Source organism: Lytechinus pictus, unplaced genomic scaffold, assembly GCF_037042905.1.
Source record: "Lytechinus pictus isolate F3 Inbred unplaced genomic scaffold, Lp3.0 scaffold_291, whole genome shotgun sequence".
Taxonomy (NCBI): domain Eukaryota; kingdom Metazoa; phylum Echinodermata; class Echinoidea; order Temnopleuroida; family Toxopneustidae; genus Lytechinus; species Lytechinus pictus.
The window spans coordinates 1-27,993 of record NW_026974410.1 but is presented as its reverse complement, the minus strand read 5'-3'; the positions used below and the strand labels follow the sequence as shown (position 1 = coordinate 27,993).

General features: G+C 36.4%; 3 protein-coding genes across 3 annotated transcripts; 1 reads left to right on the top strand and 2 right to left on the bottom strand.

Moving 5' to 3' along the window:
- Positions 1 to 105: 105 nt before the first annotated feature.
- Positions 106 to 6,460, top strand: LOC129283052 (complement component 1 Q subcomponent-binding protein, mitochondrial-like; the record flags this gene model as incomplete). The annotated part of the gene is made up of 4 exons (XM_064115600.1): positions 106 to 247; positions 902 to 980; positions 2,768 to 2,998; positions 4,300 to 6,460. Coding segments are annotated over 4 exons (599 nt in total), but the record flags the coding sequence as incomplete, so codon positions are not given.
- Positions 6,461 to 6,902: 442 nt separating this feature from the next.
- On the bottom strand, positions 6,903 to 21,663 carry LOC129283070 (uncharacterized). The gene is made up of 7 exons (XM_064115598.1): positions 21,262 to 21,663; positions 16,559 to 16,584; positions 11,649 to 11,852; positions 11,114 to 11,297; positions 10,451 to 10,593; positions 9,430 to 9,957; positions 6,903 to 8,630 (listed from the first exon to the last, which is right to left on the bottom strand). Exons 1-7 carry the CDS (start codon positions 21,329 to 21,331, stop codon positions 8,592 to 8,594), a joined length of 1,194 nt encoding a protein of 397 aa, XP_063971668.1. The 5' UTR covers positions 21,332 to 21,663; the 3' UTR covers positions 6,903 to 8,591.
- A 2,435-nt stretch (positions 21,664 to 24,098) lies between these two features.
- Positions 24,099 to 27,960, bottom strand: LOC135159643 (stalled ribosome sensor GCN1-like). The gene is made up of 3 exons (XM_064115599.1): positions 27,861 to 27,960; positions 26,891 to 27,109; positions 24,099 to 26,122 (listed from the first exon to the last, which is right to left on the bottom strand). Exons 1-3 carry the CDS (start codon positions 27,933 to 27,935, stop codon positions 26,000 to 26,002), a joined length of 417 nt encoding a protein of 138 aa, XP_063971669.1. The 5' UTR covers positions 27,936 to 27,960; the 3' UTR covers positions 24,099 to 25,999.
- Positions 27,961 to 27,993: the final 33 nt, after the last annotated feature.

Genomic DNA, 27,993 nt, shown 5'->3' with positions numbered 1-27,993 from the left:
TAAATGTATGTGTAATTTTGAAACTTTTGTTACCCCTCTGTACTTTCAAATGATTATATCACACCATCGTCATCATTTGTTCAAATTGTTTTTCCCCTTTTACAGCTGATAGTGATTTAGTGAAATTCTTGAAAGAAGAGATTGAGGTCGAACAAGGCAGTCTAACGGACGTTCCAAAGATTCCAGGTTTTGAAGTCACTGTTGATGATGCAGAAATCACACTCACCAGGAATATAGAAGGAGAGAGGTAAGATGGTTGGGAGATGAGGCATACAGAAGGGGCCACGGACACTTACAAGATGGACAATAAAGCATGTGAACGGGTCATTTTTTCCATGATCGGGCAGCGTAAATGCATACAGTGAAAACGGTATCAAAATTTTCAACATCAGGAAAAAAGGGTATATACTTTTCAACAGCCAAGTGCTTGTGGTGCATGGAAGGGTATACAGTATTTCATCCTATCTATCTATTTTAAAGTATTAAGAAATTATTTAGAGTTGGGAAAACAGGACAAAATATTTGTTCATAGGGCTGAGAACAAAGCAAGATTACTTGTTTATGATGATTGTTTAAAACCTATGTATGAGCATGGTGTCCAACTTGTAATGACAGTAGTTATTGTACAGACACACAGACAAGTGTTTTGCCAATTATGTAAATGGATTGAATGAATCAAATAATACCCAATTCAGCTATTAGCGGATCTGTTTACAGGCCTGCATAATAAGATTTGAAATATTTAACCATTGTACATTTTCATTATTCCCAGATGTGTATTTTGACTAAAACAATGGGGGCAATCCGGAAATGGTAATGTGAAAATGAAAGTGCATGCTGCACATCCACACTGAATCTGATTTGACCTGATATCCGCTTGTTTTGGATATTGAACTTACAGGATAACAGTTCGGTTGAACATCAACCATTCAGTAGAGATGGAAGAAGGAGATGAGCAGGGTCAAGACGTTGCTCCAGAAGTAAGTATGGTGCTTTTGGCTTGCCATAGCTTTTCGTGGTGTACTTGAATAGGTTATAATGTTGATTAGATTGGATCCATCTTATCCATGTATGCAACTTTCCCCTACATCCAAATGGATTTGAGTATATCCGAGCGTTATGTGGCTGGCTACCATAGATTAGATTGATTTGAATTTATCACAAGTTGGTTCCATGTTGATATCTACATGCATATCTCCCACTTCCTCCATATACACCAGATCACATGTTGTGGGTCCCATCTTACAAAGAGTTAGGTTGATCCAATCAACCACAACTACATGTATGGAAAGCCAGCAACGTCATCTAAAATACATGTCTGTCAAAATATTTTCTAAATTGTATATTCATACACTCATTGTTTTCTTGACAATTCAGTATGCTTCTCTTTGTTGTCAAATGACATTGTGCAAATTTCCTAAAGAAAAATTATGACATTAATGGATTTCCATATACTTTAGGTTGATCAGATCAACCTAATTCTTTGTAAGACAGGGGGGGGGGGGAGGGGGCAGGTTTGAATCATGGTTTTACTGGCTTTTACTTTACAATATCCAGAACCTGGCTATCATAAAAATCTAAGGAATTGTATATCGTAATAACCACATAAAAGAAAAGTATAGCCTTTTTTTTGCACCTAGTTGCAAATCGTGATCAGCCATGCATGAATGAGATAATGCATGTTTTCAGATCACGCTGTGATCATTGATATGAAGCGTACAATGCTTCAATGATCATGACTTATTTCTTATTTGTTTTAAGAGATGAGATGATGTGCTGTCATTTGATATTCATTTTATAGTATTTCAATTGGAATTACTCATTTTGCAAATGGACTTAGATGAATGAATGTTTGGCTGCTGTTGCTAGTGCTGTAACCTGCAAGTGAAAACTTGACCGTACCGTCCGGTGTAATCCAATGATTTGCAGCCGGGACCCATTGACCCATTGGGTTTGAACATGATGTTTGAATCATGTAATCTAGGTCTGCCGTGTGCACTCACTCAATCAAATGTGTTCACCTTAACTCAAGTGTTATCCCCACACTCAAATCAGGAAATATTCCAATTAATTCAGGGTGAATTTACTACCGAAATTGCTGATTTAATCCACTTTCATTCTGGAGTTCTGGGACCTGGGGGTGACATTGTAACACAAAGTAGGTCTGTGCCGATCTCGAAAGCATTGCGTAATAACTCTCGGTGCTAATTTAAGAATCAACGTTTGCAGCGGTGATTATTACTAGTTACAAGTTATATGCTGGTGCACGTGTGCTGCAAAGACCATCTCCTCAAATTAACAATAAAAATAATGAAAATCAGCTAATAACTTAAGTGGCGGGTCTCCACACGCACGGTACGTGGGTAGTACTTGGAGGCGGTATTTCCCAAACTGTCTCAGTGCCCTATACAATATTCACTAGACAAACATAGGCCATAATTTTTTCTTTGGTAATATCAGCATCTTTAAAGTAATCTGCCACTTAAAAAACACATATCCTGATTTAATTTATTTTACCTTCTTTCATTTTTTTTAAACGTGCCCTGTTCATCTAATCTTCTCCCTTTTCATCTACGCTGGTCTGCGAGTTGGAGAATGAACTCGGTTCTGCTCGCAACTCATTATCAGGGGCACACCAGCAGGTTAACCCGTACTGCAACTGGTATGGGTTACAACACTAGCTGTTGCCTCGTGGCATTGCGAAGCAATAGTGAATAGTTAGTCAGGGCCCATATTTACATCTTCCCTTCCCATCATGTACTTGTAGATGAGATCATATCCAGACTTCAACGTTGAGGTCAGCAAGGGAGGCCCAAACAGCCTGAGAATAAGCTGTGCTTTTCAGAGGGACGATGTCCTTGATGATCAGGGGGTCGATCAAGAAGCCAATGGTGATGATGAACTCTTCCTCATTGATGAGGTCCTGTTTGCCAAAGAGGGAGTTTTGACAGACAACCTTGAGAGTGCATACCGTGTAGGGTCAGAGGTCATCAATGGGGTAAGTGAGGATGTTGGTAATATTTTGGGGGCCTGGATGTAAGACAGATTCCATTTAATCATTGATTTTGAACTTATTTTTGCTTAAGGGTTCATCTTTTCGACTTGGGGGGAAAAAGTCATACCAGCTTTAAGATGGAGTCTTAAGCCCAGCGCACACTATGCAACACGATCCTATTGCAATAAAATCGCAGAGTGTGCACCAACCTGGTACGCATTGCAACGGTGATCGGGTTTGTTGCAGAATAATCAGACCAAATCTCAGACATTTGATGTATAAAATCTCCTGTGATTCTTCTGCAATCTTGATAATTTGGGCCAATCAGATATGTCCTTGACAATGATGTCACTACCAGTTTGCTGTGTTGCTGCAGCAACGCATAAACAAGGATGTGCCATGGAGATGCAGCACATTGCAGAGCTGTTGCAATGTGTACGCTGGTCTCCAATGCAATTGCACTGAGATGTGATTAGCAACTTGACACTGGTCTTTAGGGAACTCGGTGAACTCTTGCTTTGCCCATAATGCCTTACAACTTCATTTTTAAGCCGATACAATCTTTCTTTATTTCAAATCAAGATAAAGACCCTAAAAGCATGATTTCAAAATCACTGATTCTGTTTTAATCATTTTTGGATTTTCCATACTTGTTGGCCTCAACAAAATCTGTTCCTGTCCTACCGTTTTAAGTCCTGCATTTACCAAGATATGTATTGTTAGTCATATAACATAAAATTAATTTCCAGAAATCAATCTTTCAAGAGTCAAGAATGAATATTCCTCATTTCCTTGGTAGTTTCCAACAAAATAAAAAAATACTTTCAAGGAAACATGGATAATAAATGGGCATTCCATGCATGTAAAGAAGTGAAATGTTGAATTCTAGCCTGGTTAAATTAAATGTCAGTATCGGAAGGGTTTTTTCCCCATTCCCGCTTAACTTTAATCATCAGTTTGAAAATACCAATATTAACTTTAGTTAGGTTTCTTCCAAACGTTGATAAAAATACACTTGTTGCCTTTAATTGCATTCAGTGTTAATCTATTATTGAATAACCAAAAGGCATCTTCACTCCTCAACATTGGTTTCTGTTGCAATTCCCTTTGCTCGTACATGCTCCGCTTTTTGGAATAGCCTTCCCTTAAGACATAAAAAAAATTGTATTACTGTTGAATCCTTTAAAAAACCTTTGATTTTAGTCCTTCACTCACTTGCGCACACTGCATAATGGATTTGACTCTTAAAAGTTACATTATTATTATTTTCCTTATTCTCTCTGTTATTTTGTTCTTCTCGCCAGGAGCTCTATGATCATCTAAAGAATTTCTTGGCCGAGAGGGGCATCACAAATGATTTCTGCGAGAAGCTCTCAGACCTAGCCAGTGCCGTGGAACATCGGCAGTACATCTGCTTCCTTGACCAACTACAAGGGTTTGTCAAGAAATGATTCAATCAAACCTACCTTGGACTTTTTATAGTTTGTCTCTTATCTCATTCTTTTACACAACCACGGCCAACCTTGATAATGTACTATGACTGAAGTCCTTTTACCGGATGCATCGTACTACACAGTGTGGCCTGAATCTAGAAAACATTTTGGGGAAGACACTGCAGCTCCTCTGTTCCAGTGAATCACTCTTTTATGATGAACACCAAATTATCATGAGATTTTGATTACTCTGAAGTTCCTTCTCCAGTTTGTAGCATCCTGTATGTGAGCTAGTATTATACCATTTTTTGATAGATAAAAGATGTACATGTATGATGTTTTTTGCTAACATCATAAAGACAAACCTTATAAAAAACGCAAGGCAATTACTAAGTAAAGTGTAATCAGTGATATGTGTGCTGCTTCCAAACATGTCTTTAATTACATACATTCACACAAGTACAGGTCATTTTGTTTTCAACTATTTTTGCCATGAAAATTTGATATGAATTCAATAGTAAATCAATACACCAAACTCTTTTGCAGTTGGAAACTTCATTTTTTATTTCATAAAAGGTAAATAAGCTCTATGTTTGATACAGCATACTGATCTCCATTTTTAAGTGCATTTGTGCGAACGTAGCTCCTGGAAATGTTTGTCATCGAATCATGATAAACATTAACTAATATATTAGTTAATGTTTATTTTATGAAAGTTTTATGCAGAAGTCATTGTCATAAGACATTGTAAGTGGAAACAATGTTTCCTTTACATGTATCTCCTCTTATGTAGTGTCTGGGCCCTTTCTCACAAAGAGCTGCCATTTATTCTATCAATCACACCTATAGAAAACCGGCAACTCCAACCTCTAGAAGGTATATGTCCATTTAATTAAAGTGTTCTTTTTTATATGATGTTCATTGTATATATCCGTATCATGACAGGTCAGTGGGTTCTGCTTTTTTAAAGGGATATTGCATAAATTTCATGCATGAAAATTATGACAATGAAGGATTTTTATAGATAAAATTGATCTGATCAATCACAAGTCTTTGTAAGACAGGGCCCTGGGCATGCAAGTAATAACAGATTACACTGGGTGATTTTAAGTTCAACTTCAATGTATACAGCTGGTGTTGGTTTTTGTCTGATTCTTTGCACTGAACTTGATAGGAGGGTGGTGTTTGTTCTGACATCACCTGGGCCCCGTAACACAAAGGTTGATTGGTTCCTCGTCAGTATACTGAGCAAAATGCGCATGCAACAATGATCTTGATGGGCCATTTCATTTAGCGATTAATCACTAACCTTTGTGTTACGGGTCCCAGGTGTTGTGTAATCAATGATGTGATTGATATGATTATTTATTAAAAAACAGTTAAAAGATTTTAGATGAATATGAAAATAGCACACTTGGCCTATTTAAGGAATTGTGATTCAATGCGTCAAGTGTTTACTCTTTACCTTTGTGCTAGCTTGCACCAATGAGAAGCAAAAGAAGTGTACCATGCACTCTAAAATTGCAAAAATAATTTTGTACGTGTAGATACTGATAGCGTGGAAATTATATGCATGGTTTTATATGCTGAGGGTTATAAGAGGCAGGGATTTTATAGTATGATCACATAAGGCATACATGTACAATCCACCTTTTTGCTACCCACTATCATGATATTCCTTTTTTTTTACCCAACCTTTGACATCAAGCTGCTTTATAAAACAGATTCTGCACATGTTTAAGTTTGTGATGTTACTGGCTGATTTCTTGCACCACTGTTAAAACCCTCTCGTACACTGCATCACCACATATAACACACTTAAACCTATGCATTATTTGTATTATATACCCACAATGGATACTTTGTGTGTGGTAGGCAGCATGACTCAAGCTTTTAACACAAACTCCCAACACTGAACTTGAAATCGCCCATCATATTTGTGAGGTACATGTACTATACCATGGAATCATCCTCTTGCCTTGTATGGACAAGTCTTTAATCTATTAAAATCGGGTTTAATCTACTTGACAAATTAGCATGTCATGAGAACACATTATTTGAACGGTGGTAAGAGAGATTGTAGTGATCAGGGGAGCATTTCATCAACATTTTAGTCTGACAAGTTGTCGGATCTGACAACTTTACTTGATTTTGATTGGCTGAGAAGAACGGTTCCTATGTTAACTGTCTGATAAAACATCCATAAAGTCCTTTCACGAAATGCTCCCCTGGACCTCTTTGTATGAGAGTTACATTTATGGAAATGTCACCATCCAATAGGAACTTTAAATACTTGATTCTGATTGACTTTAGACTCATATGGTAGTCATTATTGGACGGTTGGTTCCCATATTAGTAATTTTTGTGCAATGATTCCTAGAGCCAGTGAGAATGATTGGATTATAACAGATGGACACTGCTCTGTCAGGGAAGTGCTCACCAGCCAAAAATGCTCTGTCTATCAATTGTATGACCAGACTGACCACTCTGTAGTCTCCAGGCCCGGCAGGCTCTAGTCATGACAGCTAGATGTCACTATGAAAGCCCATCTAAAGCTTTCTTGGTAAAGGGTCAATGGCATGATTATACTCTATCATCTAGAATAAGAATCTCACAATAAGTGTAGGAGTTGGTGACTATATTTTCAGCCATTGATTCTTTGTGAAAGTATGAATTTTGAATTTCTTATCTAGCACCCTCTCTCTGTATCATCATTTTTTTTTATACAAAAGGTCCCTTTGAACTTTCAAAGTTGGTCATTTTATATTAGAAAGTAACATGCAAGGATCATATCCTAAAATTTCTATGCCATCCATTCTTGATAAGTGGATATATATATGTGTCCAATATTCTTATTTTCTTTGGGCACCCAATAAAAAGAATGAATGTTCTTGGAAAATTGTAAAAAATACATCCACTAAAATATGTTTTTATCTAATACCATCCGCACCATGATAGTTTCAGGACACACAAGCTTATATGATATCATAATGGAGAGGAAAAGTGACAGGTGCTTATAGAGTATTTACCAAAATGAAAAGGTGATTTACAAGCTGAATTGGCACTCAACACTATCACCACAAATTGAAGCACTCATGAGGTAAACCTGGAATACCTGCTAAAAATTGGCCGGGTTTCATTTAGAAATTCATGTAAAAGTCTAATCAAGCTAGATCATTTCTGTAACAATACTAGATGAAAAGTATAGTCTCAGCAAATTTTGCATATTGGAGGAATGCATACTGGAGGAATTTCACTGTGCAAACTCCTAAATCGAGAAACAATTGTCAGTCACAATTGTGAATTGTTTTTACCTTAATTAACAGTTCCCACCTCTTAAATCCACATATGGTTCAGCATATGAACCCAAATGCTCTGTGAAGGGTCGGCAGTGTGATTGCATAACTTGACCATCTTGAATACTGCCCCCTTTATTTAAAGATACAGTAGTCGGTAAACCCTCCTGGAATGGAACTTTTACGAGTCATACACACACACAATTCAAAAAAAAAAATTCAGATCAGAATATGCAAACGTGTTATTCACATCGTTTAGTTAAAATTTTTCCTGAGAGGAGAACTGGGCCCCGTCTTACAAAGAGTTGCGATTGATCCAATCAATCACAACTATGGACGGCCAGCAACGTCAACATCTATTATGTATGTTTATTCAAAATATTGATGTATATTCATGCATTCAATGTTTTCTTGAAAATTCACCGTTCTCTTTGTTTACAAAGAACATTGTGCTAATTTTCTGTAGAACTGATGGATTTCAATATAGTTTAGATTGATTGGATCAATCATAACTCTTTGTAAGATGGGGCCCAGATATCTATGGTTCCAAAGGACTTCACTGGGACAGATTTACTTGTAGTTGAATTCATCTTTTGTAGGACAGCTGTATTCATGAAAGGTTAGTATATGATGACGTGATGGTCCAGAGTAAGCACGGGTTTAGGAACATCTTGCCAGCTTTCAGATTGTCATCCATTGTCTACTCAAAATTTCAATGTCTTTCATCATTACTGATAAGCTGATAGTTATTATATCATTATGTCCCTACATATCCCCCAAGGAGTGGAGAATGTTTTGAGTGATCCATGGCAAATGAGTCTTTGATGATCTGACCAGTCTTCCTGTGCGAGTTTGTAGGCCCATTTGTCATAAAATGACACATCTGGACTTCTGTCTTCTCCCAACCTGAGAAAGAAAGAAAGAAATCAAATTTATCATGGGTATTCAGGAAAAGATTCAGATAACTACCATTAGATTTTATATCTCATTAATAGTATTGCAAGATTTCATCTTGGTATAAAGATTGAATGAGGTTCAGGTATTGGTGAGTGGAATGATATTGGTTTTAATCTCTGCTTTTCTGCTGACTGGAAATTTTCCTCCTGCAACTTTATCCTCACTGTTATTCCGATATCCTAGTAGAAAAACGAGAAAGCGGCATTCATCACCATCATCATCATCTGATATATATGATTGAGGTAATAGATCTTCATGCATTCAAGAATTCCAATTATATATATATGTTGGGTATTTGAGCATAGTATTTGTGAACTGTGATAGATATGTTTCCCAGATATTTTACATCACATGGGATATTTTCTTTTTCATATTTCTGCAATGCTATATGGAAAAAGATTGTGCAATATTTGAGGTCAATTTTCTAATATCTTGTTTTTTTACTAGTACCCCATTTACATGGTGGTTACCATTGATTGCAAGTTTACTGTAACTGCATTTGATCAAATTGAAAATTAAAATATACAGCTACTATTTTTACTACATATTTGAGGGCAGTGCTGTTTTTTGACTTAAATCGTTTGAAATAATGTAAAAGTTTTGTTGCCCTCATCTCGATATAGCAAAATATATTCCAGCCTGGTAATGTCAAGTCAAGTTAGAAAAGTCAAAGAGCTTCATGAAATCCTCTGAAGACCTGATAGCTATTTTAATTCTATGACATTGATTGAGGAATACTTGAACTCACCAGGTTTTCTTGGTCAATGACAGGGTGTTCCCAAGCTGTGGATGTCCCAGAGGTCTTTCTTGATATTGCCTCGTCGTGACGCTTTGACGTTTCTAAATTTTGTAAACTCACTGTTCTTTTTGATTGGCTGCCTCTATTGCTCTGATCAAAAGCGATTCCCCCATTACCCTTAGGTGGATTTGCAGATATAGCTTCAAGGATTGTCTTATCTGCTTCTGTAGGCAACACAGATCCACTGTCTTTGGTCATAGAGCAGGAGTCTACACTCTCTGGCGTTATCTTCGTCCTACTCTTTTCTAGCTTTTCCGAAGCGATGATATCCCTTTCGTCCTGTTCATAACATCCTGCTGTGTCCCTAAAGTCTGCAATGGAAGCGCAGATCTGATGTTCTCTGTGAGTCCTGCGGCCACACGTACAACTTGTTGGTTTAGAAGGCACGTTACGAGGTCTTGGAGGAAAGAACAGTGGCTGTAGGGATCCTTGATTCCTGGATGGCTTGTTTGTTTTAAGTTCTTGTTGATCTGATGGCTTTTGAGGTAGAAACACAAGTAGCACAGTGCTTATCATATGTTTGAATGTCGCACAAAGCATCTCTCAATATTTGCTTTAAAACCGAGTTCAAGTCCTTAGTAGTGGCAAATAAATGCTTTGAGACAGTCTTTACAATGAAGAAGATTTTTTTATAATTTTTGTCAGATCTGACGTAAAACAAAACCTAGTGAAAACCAAGTGAAGTACTTTCGAAATGCCAAGTACCGTCAAGGACAAGAGATTTACGATTATAATGTATATGAAATTACATTAGTATATTTGTTTAAAAATTACTTGTAGAATAGTACTAGTGCACCACTTACTTGACGCCATTGTGGTAATGATTTCCTTCTCTTCACAAAAGCCTTGAACACGCCTTGTTACAGAAAAAATGCTATTTGAAGTTATTATGTGACTATCTTGTAAAAACATATATAGTAAAGTATTTCCTTGACAAATTAAAAAGAAAACCAATATTTTCCTGATTTACCTTCAGTGTAATGAGGAGATCAAATGGGAAGCCATCTGGATCTTCAAGACAATCTTGGAAGAAAAGTTGGGTTTGCGCCCTCTCACGTTTGTGTAAGCCACCATCCAAGTATGCAGCAAAGATCAGACCATTTATATGACTTTCTATAGACAAGAAAAAAAATTATACTCCGCGCTTCAAAGATTTTGTAAGGTTTCCTCTTTATATTATATTTGTCTAGACTTGCCTTTTATTCCGTGTCCTTTTAAAAAAATGTTGAACATTCCTCAATTCGGATGTTTGTGACTTCATGTGGTTTCCTCCACAGTGTGCAGTTACATTATTTAAAAATCAGCTTGGCTTTAAAAAGTGAATATATGTATATGAGACAGAGTCATCATCCTGAGACATTTCTTCAATCTGAAAAAATCTATAATTGTCCTCTATTTCTCTCAAGAATATTAAATCAGAAATTATAACCATAATTCCTATTGATAGGGGTGATAGGTCCTGTCACCCCTGGGAGAAGGAGATGTGAAGCCTTTTTTTTCATATATCCTTGCTTCCCCTCCTCATAATGAAATCATGGTTCTGCCTTTTCCCCAGGGAATTTTCATGTTGAGGGTGCACTTGGGCAGATGGAGGACGGACATGCATAGAGGGGGAAAGTATAATGAAGAATACCGTTATTATGCTTCTTGCTTGGTAGACAATCCGGACGTCTCATATCATAGTTGATGTTTCCACCAGAGAGGGTCCGACTGTAGGTAAGAGCATAGACCTGGTCTACCACTAGGCCAGATTGGGTCAGATCCAATAACCAGCTGATAGATCCACTGGAGTGCCTGGGTCTCCTTGTCAAATAGGTCTGGCGAGAAAATTGATAAAACTTGATTATACTAAAGAGTTGGTGATATGGATAACTTCTCTTGCACTGATGTCATAATGAATGAAAGTTGTTCAGAAAAGGGGGGGCAATCGCCCCACCCCCACCAGCGGGACAACACTGCCTGGTCAAGAGAGTAAACTCTTCATGTCCTTTTTAAATTCTTCTGTTAAAGTTTATCCACATCACCCCCCTTTTCCCCCTGAAATCTCAGATTTCATATCTTTATCTATGAATCCCTGATCGGAAAGAAAATATCAAGCCCTTCCCCATGCCCTTGCCACCGCCCCTCCCAGAGAACTAAATCTAGCACGTCACTCTTCTCACTCTTACCCACTCTCCGACTTGAGGCCCCTTGTTGGCGTGGTATCGCTGCATATTGACGACAGTGAAAGCGCCCTCTTTCCACCCCTTGAGGGCAGGTTCCTTTCGACCATAGCGATAATAAACATCTTCTCTGGTGCTGTACCTCAGATGGAAGAGCCTCGCTGTCTTCTCTTCTTTCGAGAGCGTAAAGATGTTGCCTGGAGTCTCGACCTGTTTATATAATCATTAACGTGATGATTATCACAATATTCCATATCAAGGTCGACCGTGAAAAATGACAATTCCTCCGTATTCCAATTCCCATATATCCAAAGATCATTTCATAACAGAAAAAAGTGTTGTTTAATAGGGCTCTACCTGAGAGAACTATGTATTGTAGAAAAGAGGATGACATAATCAAATTTTGTTTAAGTACACAAAAACACCATTTGTGTTTAATATTTAGGGAAATTTCCAGCACCAAATGTAATCCATGTTTAATTGGTCTTTTCGAAAAATATAAGGATCACATCCCCGTACATTTTCCCCGTGCATGAGTACTGGTCACTGGCGTACCTAGGATTTTCCAGAAGGGGGGCGAATTTTTGGAGGAAAGTTTGTCCGCGAAAAAAAAAAAGGTCTTCAACCGCAAATAAAGGATTTCTTACCAGAAAAAATTGACAAAAAAGGTCCCCTGTATCAGTTGTGACTCGTCAAGGGGGGGGGGGGCAGGGACACGTCCCCTGCATTTGGTACGCTAGTGGTACTGGTCCCCACCCCTGTCTAAAAGAAATAAAAATGACGATAAATATTGGGAAATGGTTGCTTTATTCGATGTCAAGGAGATACAAGTTAATAACCCATCCCTTTTCGATAGTTTCACAACCTAATCACTCGCATCTTTCCGTAGGGCGTTTTACCCCCTCCCCGACAAAATCATTTAATTGGGATTTGTACGTTAAGAGCATTTCAGCATCATAATTTCCATTGAATATCCTATAAAATTTGGCCATTTAAGCATTTCAACTTTAGACTTGTTACAAAAGAAATCATTGATATCAAACTTATTGATTTTAGGGTTTGCTCGCTTTACTCGCTCAATTTTCTCACCTTAAACGCAACGTATCTAAAATCAAGTATGATTTTGCCTCATTATGCCTCTGTCCTTAGCTCCCATCACCCCTCCCCCTTTTCCTCCCAAGTCTTCCTCTCCATTTCCCTTATTTTTCCGCATCCCTTCCTCCGTACCTCATGTGGCAATGTTTATGGAGGCAAATAATTTCATCATACACTCTTCACCTCTTATCAAAATACAGATCAGAGGTTCGGAATTATTTAATCGATGAATCTACGTCCGTATGCTCCCCCTTCTAGAAATGTTATAGGTCAACTAAGAATGGTATATTAGAGATGATTATGTATTTGGAAATCGTTTCAACATCGGATGTATATACAACATTGAAGTTCAAATAGTAAATTATGAGAATGTTTCAAGATCGTATATGTGTAAAGGCATGTAAGAGATATAATGGGCCCAATTTCATGTTCATATATAGCATATGATTTCGAAGGTAGCCTGTATCAATTAATTTATTGATTGATGGACAGAATGCTTGCTTGGTCGGTTGATTTACAATGCGAATTTTTATTGTTCGAGCCGACTGTTTGATTAATGGGAGATTACTAGATTAATATTGATCGATAATAATTTGATTTCCATTATAACATCTAAATCAAAGCATTATAACAATATAATAATTTGGTATAAATTAGAACCATGATATCCTAAAAAATGATTTGATTAGTTTGCTAGAGATTACACTGCAAAAACTCTGGTGTTGATTTAACACCAGCCCGGAATTTATATATGTCCACACCAGAGAAGTATTGAAACAACACCAGTTTGGAATCAAACCGATGCTGTTTTAATACTAATTGGTGTTGTATAAACACCTTTCTGGTGTTAGACCAAAACGAAACTGGTGTTGTTTAACACTTGTCTGGTGTGGACATATAAAGATTCCGGGCTGGTGTTAAATCAACAACGGAGTTTTTGCAGTGTACTGTTTGGAATTGTTCCAAAGAAGAATAGAAATATATTAATGGAAGCCTATCAGTGAGCATTTAACAACGAATAAAAGTTTATAAGATATTCAAGTTAATTTAATGACGCCATTTATATTGTACACCACCATAGACATAGGCCAACATATTATAGTTATATAAACTGACATTTTGTCAGAAAGTATCTATTAGCTTTTATCTGTGCATTGAATATATAATTCAGACACAATCATACATGTCATAAGTACCGTTGAAAAAATATATATACATTTATCATAATCAAATAAGTGAATCTAATCAAATGAATCAATTTACTGTACGCGACATGCCGTTTGCAAGTGACATCATGGAAATATGTTAAGTTGGGCCTAATTGACCGTAAACCAAAATTTCGCAAATTTATCTGGCCTTTTTCTGCTTTTTAAATTTTTCACGACGGATTTGCCATACATTTTTACTATTTTGACTTTGTTTAAATATTGGAATGCTATTATAGGACCACTTTTATTATTGAGCTTTAAAAAAACACCTTCAAATGCACGTCGTACAGTTTCATAACAGTCCAAACTGCATAACAGAAAAACTGGTTCAATTGCTTTTCCAATCAAGTTCATTCACTTGGCACTGATTTGGCATCAAGAGGGGTACAATATCACACCCTCTCTTCGTCCGGGGTAACAAATATTGCACCTGTATGGGTGTAAGAAATGACAAACTGTACCCCATGGGGTCGATTGTGCGCCCCTCTGGATGGGATGCTGCTATTGTTATATTGTTTGGCAGTTCAAAAATCAGTGCTTGAAGTCTGCGTGACGTCATCAAAGAGGTGGGTTGAAGTGATCACCAATCGTAGTAGATCTAGGTAAACTCGGATTCATTCAATAATAGGGCAAGGTTTGGCGTCTATATGTGTGTGTTTTTTATGGATTCATAGCCATACGCATTGGGGGTAAGGGGAAGTGGCACCCCATAAATGTTTAAATATACCTTTCTATGTAAAAAAAAAATAGGTACTAGTTTGTACCAAGTTCTTCCCTTTCAACCATAAATGAGAAAAATCCACCTCGATCTCTTTGCCCATCACTTTATTATACTACCTTATTTCGAACATTTGACGGATATTTTTTTTTTCATTCTATTTAAATCTGCGTACGGCCTTTGAAGTAAGACATGTGAATATGGAGTAAAATTCTCGTATACAGCTGCAAAAAAAACCAAAAGGTGTAACGATACGTTTTTAAAAGAAAAAACAAACAAACAAACATTGCTCTCTTTCATTTCCCATCATCACCTCACATTTAATTTTTGTCAATAAAGGGTGACCCACCGTCCCCTATAACCACCCTGGGAGCTTCACCAATGATTATAGACATTGCATGGCTTCACCTGGCTACTGTGTTGAAAAAATAGTGTTTGACATGGAATAACAATGGCTGATGATCAGGAAAGAACAAACTTTAGTGAGTTATCCTTCAAAGCACGTTCGGTTGACATAAAGAACAATCATATTGATTTATGAAGGCAATCTCTTTACCTTGATCATCATAATTGTTATGTTTCTTTCTCAAGTGGATGAGAGTTAATTATATTTTCAGTCAATACCGTAGACTCATACTCATATTTTCTAATTCGAATCCTTTCTCAGTTTTAGCTAGTTCATAAAACCTTTACATTTGATTAAGGGTATGTAATTATTTTCATCAGACAAAAAACATGGACAAACAAAACATAATTTGATGAAGATATTTTCTATTGTGCCGTATATGGGGGCAGGGGCGTCGCTAGGACTTTTCCAGTGGGGGGTGGGAGCCCTGATTACCGACAAATATCGGTACCGATTACCGACGTCCGGAGACCTGTCATGCGAGAGATCCTCATTCTCCTTAGTCACATTTTTTCCCTTCATACCAAGGGACAGTTCTAGCTATGATAAATATGGGGAGGGGCAAAAATATTTTCATTCAAAGTTTATCCGTCGCGGCTGCCCAAATGTTTTTTTTCTTTTGTAATAGGGGTTAGTCCTAATTAAATTTTCATTCTTAAAAACAAGATAATGTATTTCATATGGCCTGAGTATAAAAATACCCGCGAGCGCGAAGCGCGAGCTGAAATAAATGGCCTGCAAAAAGACAGTTAAAGACAGTTCGCAGTTATCCATAAATAGAATATATATATCACCAGTTCAGGAATGCAAGCTGATTTTTTTTTTCGACCTGAAAACTCCCCGGCCATCCTCGTAAATATCTGCTTTGAATATATGGAATCCAGTATGAAACATTTCTATTTCTTACATGCCAGGTCGTAGCCTCTCTCAAGATCTAATGTCAAGAACAACCGTTGTGTAATATACGTATCCAATTATCATGATTCGAAATCAATGTACGAAGGAGGGATCGACGTACGTGTCCCCCACCCCTGCCGTTCCGTGTATTAATTAAAATATTGAACAATCTTGTTGATAAAATTGCATGAAAGACCAAGACTTTCACCCAATATATAATATTTGTGATTTATTTAGAGGTCCAGTCATCCCGAACACCCATTAATGCTACAGTGTTGATAATTGGCATAAAACATACAAATTATGTTGACATATTAATATGACCTGAATTGAAAAGGGAACAATAGAATGATTTATATGCCAAGTCACCAAAACATAACAATGGATTTTATACAACGAAAATATATTATATTTTCGTTGTATGAAATCCTTATTTCCAGTTGGTTCATATACTACGTTAGTTTTGCACTTTCATTTGTAATTTCATCAAATAACGCTTTCATACTGCGTTGGCCATTTCTAATATTCTTAGTCAGTATCTTTTTATTATCTTTTTAGTAAGAAACGAAAGGAGGCTACTAAACGAACTTACCTCATCTGCTAATTCCTTTAGGAATCCTGAAAAATATAAACAAACAAAATATTCACTCTTATATTAATCATTCAACAGTAGTCCTACGAGAAAAAAAAATCAAATAATTCTTGATGTTTGATGATTTTTATAACAATACAATACAATATTGGTATTTATATATAATGCTCTTTTATAGTCTTCACATTAGCTGTATCACAGCGCCTTACAAACAAACAAATACTCTTGGAAAATATTTTATGAAACAGCCCAAACGAAGCAAGTCATTTTCAGCACCTTTATAAAAAATAATAACAAAAAGATATATACATGTAATCCTAAGGCTTTAAGTATTGCGTAATAGAAATCCATTAGCTGTATGAAGACACTCATAATTAAAGGTGCATGGGTGGATCCAGGATTTTTCGAAAGGGGGGGGGGGGTACATTTTTCCCAGGAAAAATTTGATAAGCCCCCCCCCCCCAAAAAAAAAAAAATAGAGTTTTCAACCAAAAATTAAAAAAATTAAGGTGATTTCGTCCACGAAAAAAATTGACAAGCAAAAAAAAAAAGGTCTTCACTTTCGAAAGGGGGGCGCACTCCTGTTTTAACGGCATTTTTGCATCACAAATTTAAACTACCTCTCAACGGGGGGAGGGGGGGGGGTGCACGGGTCGGCTGTACCCCCCCCCCCCCTGGATCCGCCAGTGAGTGTAGATGTGATTCCCATGATGTCCGCATGCCATTTACAATTAGACACAGTCTTCTTTGTGATTTGCATAGCAACGCGTATATATGGCAAAGAAAGTCAATAATACTAACCAATTTATGAGTAGCCTATTCATTAGGGGAACACTCCATCGCAACGATCTATTACTACATCAATTTGTCAATGGATAATTGATTACTGAAAGTGGACAGGAAATTGTGTGTTTCAATTATAAGGACCAAGTATACAAATATCAATCCATTAAATTAAATCCAGAATTAGGTTTGTCACGCTGCATGCACATATTTAGATGAATGAATTCATATACGGTTGGAGAAATATCGTATCACCGGAACTGTTACCAGATAACTGGGTCGCTTTTATAGTCCAATTTTCTAAACCAATCTCATTAAGCTCACGAGAGTCATTTATTTTTTGGAAAAAAACGTTGAGAATTGACAATAAAAATACTCAGTAGGCATATTCATCTTTGAAAAATACACAAATAAATTGGTTGGGTTCCTGTCTAATTCACGCTATTTTAGTATTTACATCGCTATTGTTTATACCGAATATCGGGACTGAATATTATTGTGAAACTGATTGCGTGCAATTGAAAAGTCATCCGTTCTTCATTATCATATATACATATAGGTACTTCTTTTAATTCATGGCCCTGTAGAGTATTAGTTCCAGTCGAATCTGAAAATACAGCTCCTCAGATACCCCAACGTAGATGCATTTTTAGTTATCATAATAGTCTTATTAATTTCATCTATAACTCTTTAACGACATTATTCATAAGAAACACTGGAATTACAAATACGAAGACTACTACTACTACTACTACTACTACTACTACTACTACTACTACTACTACTACTACTACTACTACTACTACTACTACTACTACTACTACTACTACTACTACTATTACTACTACTACTACTACTACTACTACTACTACTATACTACTACTTCTACTACTACTACTACTACTACTACTATTACTACTACTACTACTACTACTACTACTACTACTACTACTACTACTACTACTACTACTACTACTACTACTTCTACTTCTACTACTACTACTATACTACTACTACTACTACTACTACTACTACTACTACTACTACTACTACTACTACTACTACTACTACTACTACTACTACTACTATTACTACTACTACTACTACTACTATTACTACTACTACTATACTACTACTTCTACTACTACTACTACTACTACTACTACTTATACTACTACTACTACTACTATTACTACTACTACTACTACTACTACTACTACTACTACTACTACTATTACTACTACTACTACTCTACTACTACTACTACTACGAAGAAGAAGAAGAAGAAGAAGAAGAAGAAGATGGTAACCTAGTTTGGAATTGCCAACATATTATTCATCACAAACGTACCGGTATAGTTTATATGGGTCTACGTACATTACCCTATACGTTTTCAACTCTCATCTTCCCTGTATATATAGTTGTCAGGCAATTCTGATATTATTGATCATATTAATTTATCGTTTATCATTGATTAGCTTTGGACAGAGGGGCAGCTTCACACAATGGCCAGGTGACCATGAGGGTAATTAAGATAAAGGCATTCGGTGTATGACAACACTTGTACACTAGTCGGTCGACGCTTAGTTTTCTACATGTATATACAATAACGATGTATGGAATATGGAAATGGTCGATATGCATATATTTGAAACAATCTTCAATGGATGTCAATAACCACTGGCGTAAATCCGTGTTGAGGGGTGGGGGGGATGACTGAAATATTTTGGCATTTTTTTTGCAATCATGTTTTTATATATGCAAGGAATTGTAATTGATATGTCCACAGTGGCGTACCGTGGGTCACGGCATTGTGGGGGCACCAGCAAAATCTTTGAATCACTGAGTGAGCGCGCGAATCGCGCTCAGTTGCTAGTTATTCTGACCTAATAGAGACATTTTAAGGACAATGTCATTGAACGGATATGTATCTCACTGATCAAATTATGCGAGCGCGAAGCGCGAGCTGATTTTTTTTAATATTCACACCTAAAAAGGGACATTACAATCAAATTTGCGTAATCATGATAGTTACCTGTCTCGCTTAACAATGCGAGCGCGAAGCGCGAGCTGAAATTTTCGTATATTTTGACCCCAAACAGCGAGATTTTAGGGAATATATTTTAGGAATCCATTAAGAGTATGCATATCTCACCATAGTCATCTAATGCGAGTGCCAAGCGCTTGCTGATTTTAGTAGAATTACATCTGAACACATGAAACACTTTTTGTAGTCATTGCAATCATGATTATCATACGCATCTCACTAATCAAATATTGCGAGCGTGAAGCGCGAGCAGAAAATTTAGATAAGTTAGATAATTCAGACCTGAAGTGGGGCATTCTAAGGTTTCTTTGTAGGAATTAACTTGGACCATACGTATTTCATTAACCAAATGAGGCGAGTGCGAAGCGCGAGCTGAAAATTTTTGATATTCAGATCAGAAAAAGGGACATTTTAAGGACTGATTTTAGGAATTCATGAAGAGCAGACATATCTCACCAATCCACTAATGCGAACGTAATCACGGACAGGAAATGTTTTTATATATACGAAGACCTTAACATGGGGCAATCACTTTTTGAGTCATGTAAAAGAAGCATAGGCCTATGTCACTACATAAAACAATGATAACTCAAGTGCTAGGAAATATATTTGGTTTATATTGACTTGAAAAACGGGATGTTTTAGTACAACAGGATTATATATCTCGTTGAACAGACAATGCGAGCACCAGGAATAATGAAGACGTAGGCCCTGGGCAAATTATGTTTAATAAAGTTATGATAAAAATGTTTCTTATGTAATGTAACATAACATAATTATAATATAATATAACATTATAATGAATAATACTTTCTTCTTTCCCACTACGTTTCTTTTCCTTTCTCCCTCTTTTATCTTTTTCCCCATTTCCCCGGGGTTTTTTTGTCAGCCGATGGGGGGAGCATGTGCCTCCCATGCCCCCCCCCCCGTAGTTACGCCACTGTATGTCCATATGGCAAATACCCGCAAATACCCCTCCAATATTATTATCTTTTTACCCCATGATGGTTTAATGGTTTTATTAGAGATTACATTCAAAATTTTTTGACATTCCATCTTAATCCCTTCCCAAAGACATTGATGAATTGGAAGAAACGGGGGTTTCTCTTCAATGTTATAATAAGGACATAAGTATTTCGTTTGGAAATGGTGAACTGGCTCTTTATTTGCATTTTATGATTCAATAATATTGTTTTATTTGTTAAGCGGTATTTTAGGAAGAATTTTCACCAATAAAACAATTATCTCTTGTGATTTTTTTTAAATTTCTTTCGTAAAAAGTGGGGGGGATGATTGTACAGGCCATCCCCCCCTCCTCGAAAAGTGGGGGGGATATATCCCCCCCATCCCCCCCGGGATTTACGCCAGTGTCAATAACCAAACAGTCACGTTTAACAAAAACACATTTGATGGGATGATCATGAATATGAAAATATATTTGATTACTGATTCTATGTTCATCATTGGTATCAACAATTATATACTTTTTTTGTTGTTGAAAAATTGGAGTGGAAATTGTTAATGAGAATCCTAGTTTATAGAAACTGGTCATCCTTTAAAAACATGATTAATATCTGATTTGCCTCCGATACACTGGCTAATGTCATGATCGAGCTTTTTTAAGGGGGAAACAATAACATTCCATCTTTTATTTATTTCAAATGTGTCTTTATTTATTTTTCTTTTTAACAATCTATGCATGATGATTTTAAGGCATTCTATATTTCATACATCTACATATATATCAAAAGCGCAATAACCTGACTTTGCATATCAACGTAGCCCCTCTGTGCAATAGGAGACAACTTGAAACTATACAACTGTTTTTCAATGACATTAAGAAAAAAATGTTAAAAATGATAGATCTACTCACGTTTTTTATCACTTCTTGTCGATATATTCATGTGTCCTTCTTTGGAATTGTCAATACTCCCTTCATCCATAACGCCAAATTGTGTATTCCGTTCTCGATTAATAAACGCACTTCTGCGACTGCGATGTCATTTTATCGACGGTGTTATTCCAAAATGAAAGCACGCAGCAGGGAAAGAAACAGTCACCAGTGACTGCGTAATTACTATAATTACCCGTAAGATTTCGATATACTACATTATATCGTTTTAAAGCTGCTCATAATTCAATATCTATATTTCATACAGCATCCCGTTGCATAGATCATTCATTGTTCTGGATAATCGAAGGGAAATCGATAAGTCACAATATGAGCGATCCCTTGATTAAAAATCCCCCATAAAGCATTGCCAAGTCGTGTACTGAATGGTTCGTGTTCGCTTATTGTTTGGAAGGAATTGTTCGGAATGGAGTTCTGAGATGAGCAGTTGAGATAATGTAACCTTGGAAACAACCTGGTAACGTTCAAAGATTCATGCTTGTCAGTCTCATTAAGGCATCCGCAAACCTTACGACTAGTCCACGTTCCGATTTTTTGAACAAATCGCATTTTGCTTATTTTCTGAAAATATTAATAAATCGTATTTTTAAAGGTTTTAATTACCTGTACGAATACTAAATCTAACAATCTTTGATGATTGCAATTAAGCCTTTATTTTGGAGTAAAGACCAAATTGGTTTCAAATCGTAGCCAATAGTACAATTCCTATGACGTCATTACGACTAGATATTCAATTCGCTTTTTATTCTAATAAAGATGGTAGCATAGTCATAAACCTAGACATATATTTGAACATCATAGATATTCGTATGATGATTTGGAACTTTAAGCATAAAGATGTTCCACGTCTCAATATTCGCATCAAATTTTACTGCGATTTATTCTAACATCGGGTTGCTGACCAGTCGTAAGGTGTTCGATGGCGCCCTTGCAAAGATCAACAAATGGGGGGGGGGGGGGGGGGTTAATAAGAAGCACCCGAGGCCTTATCTTAAATGGTAACACTAAACTAGGGTTAAAATGGAACTACCTTGCGGTTTGCATTGTCAATTTAACTTATGTTTTGATGTACCTTATATGAAATAATATACTCTCTGTCGACGGAACCACCTCACACAAATGATGTACAAGGAGGTTCATAAAAAGTAACTGAAAGAATCTACCGATTGTAATTGGCTTTGGTCATCATTATCATCAATAATATTAAGGTCCGAGTATTACACTTTTAAGAAGAGAGGGGTTGAAGAGGGGTCAACAGCTAGCGAAAGTGATATATGGACCTAAACTAGTTTACTCCCATATTCATTTTTTTTTGCATTCTTTAACAAACTGAAGGATTGCAAGGCATAACACCGATTAATATAGACTACTATACAAGCTGGATTCCATACATTGCAGTTTATTCATATTTACTGACAGATTAAAAGATGCGTTGTTCATCCAAATCCCGAATAAGAATTCTGAAAATGTAAAAAAAAAACTTTCATATTTTTATAAAGACACATTTTTTTCAAAGTACCTTAGTCATTCCGATCGTGGAGGTATGTTCAGCAGAAATCTTTTGAAAAGGAAAATTATAGGTCATCGGCTATTAGACTAATTGGTATTTGAATAATTTATAGCCAAATCGCACGCGCACGACATTATACAACCAAAATGTATTCAATGGCATGGGTTTGTACATTGTCGATAATTCATTGTCTGTGACGTCAGACCCTGGGAGGTACTTACTTCATGATTTAATTATCTTTTGTCTGCAGTATCAAATTAGATCTTGTATGGATGTGGTATGTACATTTCTTTAATCGTCAGAGTGAAGCCTTCGCTATATTGGCTACGAGCTACATGTTCTAAGCGAGATAATTAGTCAAAAGAAATTTCCTCTTGCTCTTGCCCCCCTTAATCACATACTTTGTATTGATCCGTCTTCTCTGTGTCTGCATTAATTTTTATTTTCTTGGTTTGGTATAGATCTGCCCTCTCTCAATTTCTCTCTTTCGGTTATATATACTCCCCTCTTCCTTTCGCTCTGTTTATCAGTCTCAGTTAAAATTCCAAGATCCATGCACATTCAAGAAACATATACACAAATACAATTTATATTGTATCTTGTTGAAAACTGAAATAAACTCATTCTATTTCACGCTTTGTTTAGCTCATAGTAGTTCCCGTGTCCCAGAACTTATGGAACATGCTCGCTAATGAAAATATGCCCCTTAACATCCCCCCTCCCTTTGAGTTCGTAAGTGAGAAAAATCAAATGAGGATGTAAAAGAAGAAAAATAAAGAGCATATGGAAGAAATGCGTGTTTTTTTAACAATACAATGAATATATATATACACATGCATGTGTCCCATGTTCTTTTTTAAATTCTTTCACAAGTAGTTGATAAAAGGCTCGTATTTCATAGTTCAATTGACTTTCCCAGTCATTTTTTATAATTCAGGGCAGGGGGGTAGAGGGGGATGAAAGGCTACGTAGTACATTTTATTTAAATTCTTTTGAAAAACATCTCTTGTGATTTTTTTTCAGTTCGGGGAACCACCACCACCCTTAAAGACCAACTATCGCAAATAGTAATACTTCTATGGACTTTATCTATTGAATAAAGAGGATTCCAATCCAAGTCTTAGTAATCTCATTATGTGCATAGCAATAACTTTCTTAATTACTTGTCTTATCTGTTTGGAACTTTCAACATTCTGCTATCTCCTTATCCTGTCTTTCACACAAGGTTGGATTCCCCTTAAACAGTATAGGCAGTGGCTAGCAAAGTTCATACAAAAACATCTTGAAGTGTAATATCCACTGTGATTTTAATCACATGACATCAGTGAGCCAATGAGATACAAACGAAAATGGGAAGAAGCCTTCTCACATTAAAATACATATATACTCTGAGAAAATTCCACTTATAATAAACGCAGGCAATGTATACATTAAACATGGTTAGATAATCTTGTAACATAGTAATTATGTGCAGTTGCCATACAATATTCATGTATTTCCTCACGTGTCAATATACTTTATAAAGTTTATTTTGTGTGCGAAAGTAAAACTTTTAAGCTGTGCAATATTTTAATACTCTTTATCTCTGAAATATTCATGTAAAATGCACATGTGACTAGCCAGTGACTTTGTCAGAGCTACTAGATAAATGGATGTCATGGGGGGGGGGGGGAACCCCTAAGGTACTATTCCATTAAATTGTAATCCACAACAATTACCACATATCGGAGCTTTAACACCCCAAAATAATCTACAGGTATCAATAAATACCTAGATAAAGGCTGTAGACCAATGTCTTCCATCCAAACTGTTTCTTGTAAAATGTGTCCTATTAAATTGACCAATGTTGTCTTTCAAAGGGTCTCTTGTTTTCAGCAACGGAAATTTACATCAAATATGTAAAAGGCTATATTTTTGTTTATGTTCTAAGCCCAAATCAAATACAGATCTAAATGTATATCATTGATTTCCTGTCATCACATTTTATCCAACTTGAAACAAAACAGAGTCAGTGGAACATATTTGAAATCACATTTGCTTTTACACAAATGTTGGTGTCTCAAAATACTTTGCAAATAGATCTCATTAACATGCACGAAGAATAAGATTATTTTCATTAACCAACAATGTTAATGCTTTGAGGGCAAAAACAAGAAACATCATGATTAAAAGACAAAAGACTAAATTAATTTCGAGCACATTATTCATTACTTTCAGATGTGTCCAACTTATGCAATATTTCAATTCTATTTTGAAACATTTCCCATAAAATTTTGATATTTGTACATGAAAATGAAGAATATTTCCCAAAAATATTGTGCTAAACATGACAACCCATGATTGATCCTGGTTGAAACGAAACACATAAAAATATAACACAAATATTCTCATTGACAATTGCACCATACAACTCTTGATGTATTTTTATGAGACAAAGCTGGTGAACAAGATAAATTGATACAAATGGTAAGAAGAAGAAAACCTTTGTCCAAATATCATCAATTTCCCAGAAGCTGGGCTGTTCATAATCAGACCCTGTGATATGTTGTAATACACAATCTTTAAATGCTGATGATGTATATCAGTGACTTGTAAACATTCAGAAAATTCTTCAGACCGGTTTGTAAAAAACAGTCACCTCATTTCAAGTCTGTAGTTTTCAAATTTTAATTCAAATGAATTTTATCGGCATATGCTCTTTTTATCAATCATGCCAGGATCGATTGATGCAATGGCCCCTGAACACAATTTGGTGTAATTTTCCCTTTTACAGCACAAAAGTCAAATTTTACAATGATTGGGGGCACTCTACCGAGCCTTCTCTTTGTGGGCAATGTCCAGATGAAAAACAACTTTCAAACATTACTTCGGAACAGCATCGGAACAATCTGAATGCTCTGAAGTGGGTGTGTTATTATCCCGTAACAAGCTATGCTGTCGTATATTTCTCATTGAGTCTATTCCATTTCTGAGTGATGAATAGCAGCTGGACGGGAAATATATGAAAGTATAGCACAGTCTATCTAGTACATGTTCACCAGTCATGAAACTATCATCACAAGGCTATCATAGTGATATTGGCCATGAACAGCAGTGCTCCACTGTCAATTCAGTCCTTTGAAATGAAGAATTAAAAAAGAAACTTAGATAGCGTCCTGATAAAATGTAAGACTACCATCTTGGAAAATATCAGCGCAAGACAGTTTCATCGATATCTATTTTTGGGAAGTTCTGTGCCGCAACTTTCCGTAATCTCTTGAGGCAATCATTGAGGTTGGAAGCTGGGACCGAGTCAAGGGTTTTCATCACTTCCTGTTACATAAAGAAAAGAAATACAGACAAATATAAGTTTGACATGTGGACATTATCTTTTTCTTCTTATCCTGTAATAGTGAATCGTTCATAATTGAATATCAACACACTGCAGAAGCTTGTTAGAATTATTTATTAAGTACTTTTAGGAATTCCTAAATAGTCATTCTGGGATGTTATTTTGCTTTATATATCAACAATTCTTAGAATACTGTAACATATATTTTCCAGGGATGCCATATAAAATCCAAATCAGGGGACCATTTAATAAAAGTCATCAAGTTATCTTCCTTCGACAGTTTCTATAGAAACAGTCAGAGGCCAGTGTTTCTTAGCCAATCAAAACCAAGGATTTCACTGAAATTATCAGCACTGGCCATTAAGTTTGTGCCGAAAACTTTCAAAAAGTGCCCCTCTGTCGATGAAAACATGGCAATTGCAAGAAAATAAGCAACTTATTTGTATGTCTGAATCCTTTTTTTTTTCATACATTTTTATTTTAATCTTGGGAAGGCTCAAGCCATAATGCGAGAACATTTCAACTTTTCACATGAACTAGAAAACACAGACAATTCATTTCAGGCAAGTCCCACATACACAGGCGGCAGGACGTACGTACTTGATGGAATTGTTCATCAATGGCATTCAAGTGGAATATAATAATTAACTGACTGACCACTCTGTGATTAACATAATGTGCATTTATTACAGTAAGTTGGAGATTAGATTTGAGCAAAGAAGAAAGGGTCCTTTCTTTTTTTTTCTCACCTGTAAAAATTCATCTCCATGTTTTAGCCTGAGAAGCGCAACCAACGCCCATTCGCTGTCGGCCTGTACAGCCGTGTTCTTGTCTTTCGTATTGCTGACCAAGACTACCAGTATCCCTCGTACAATTGACATGTCCAGAGGTGATTCTGTTGTCAAGGCAACATGGCAGATCATCTGAGCGATGGCCATTTTGACGTCGTTGGATGAGTGGTTGAAACACTGTACGAATACAGGAGAGAGTGAGGCATGAGTTCCTTGCAAGAGTTGATTTATTTGGTTTGATATTAGAGATAGAATTTCTAATTATGCAATCCCACGTTAGTTTGAAAAACTGTTAAACAAGTGAATGTAAAGTTTAATCTTCAAATTTAAATGAATTCTCCTTTGAATAATCAATAAAATCAGGTTATAACCTTGTTAGAATTTCATCTACCACACAACTGTAGAGATCAACTGAAGAAAAGTTTGTAGCCCTAGCAAATTGACAGTCTGAGGAAATTTGAATTTACCAGTAGTAGCAGTTGCTGGATCTTGGACTGTTAATCTACTGGTACTGCAACCTCATCTACCAGTCAATTAGAGCAGTCTGAAGGAGCCTAAAGCAATGTAGTAGGCGAAAGGCTCACAAGGTAATTTAATTGATTTTATTGATTGTGCACAGAAGATATTTGTACGTAGATCAGATAAATGATATTTAGTACACTCTTGTTCGGTCTTTACCAACTCAGTTTATTCAACCATTAGCCAAACTTTGTTTTCTTAATTTATTACATCTACATCAGTTTGTCTGCTTATTCATTTTATCCAAGACATGTAATTACATATATCAAGTGCTGGCAAAAATGGCCTTGATGATAAGAGGCTGAATGACTTCAGCTTAGTTAAAGAAATCTAATGATGCATAGTTTCTTGTATGACTTCCCAAACACCCCCACCCAGCCCAGAGCTCGTAAGCTCAACCTAGACTTACCTTGACCATAGCAGAGATGAGGGACTGCGGGACCTGTCCACCAGTTGCAACGCAGTGTTTTAGATAGAAGCCCATACCTCGAACACCAGCCACACACACAGGTATCTGCGGGAGAAAGTGAAAGCGATGCGAT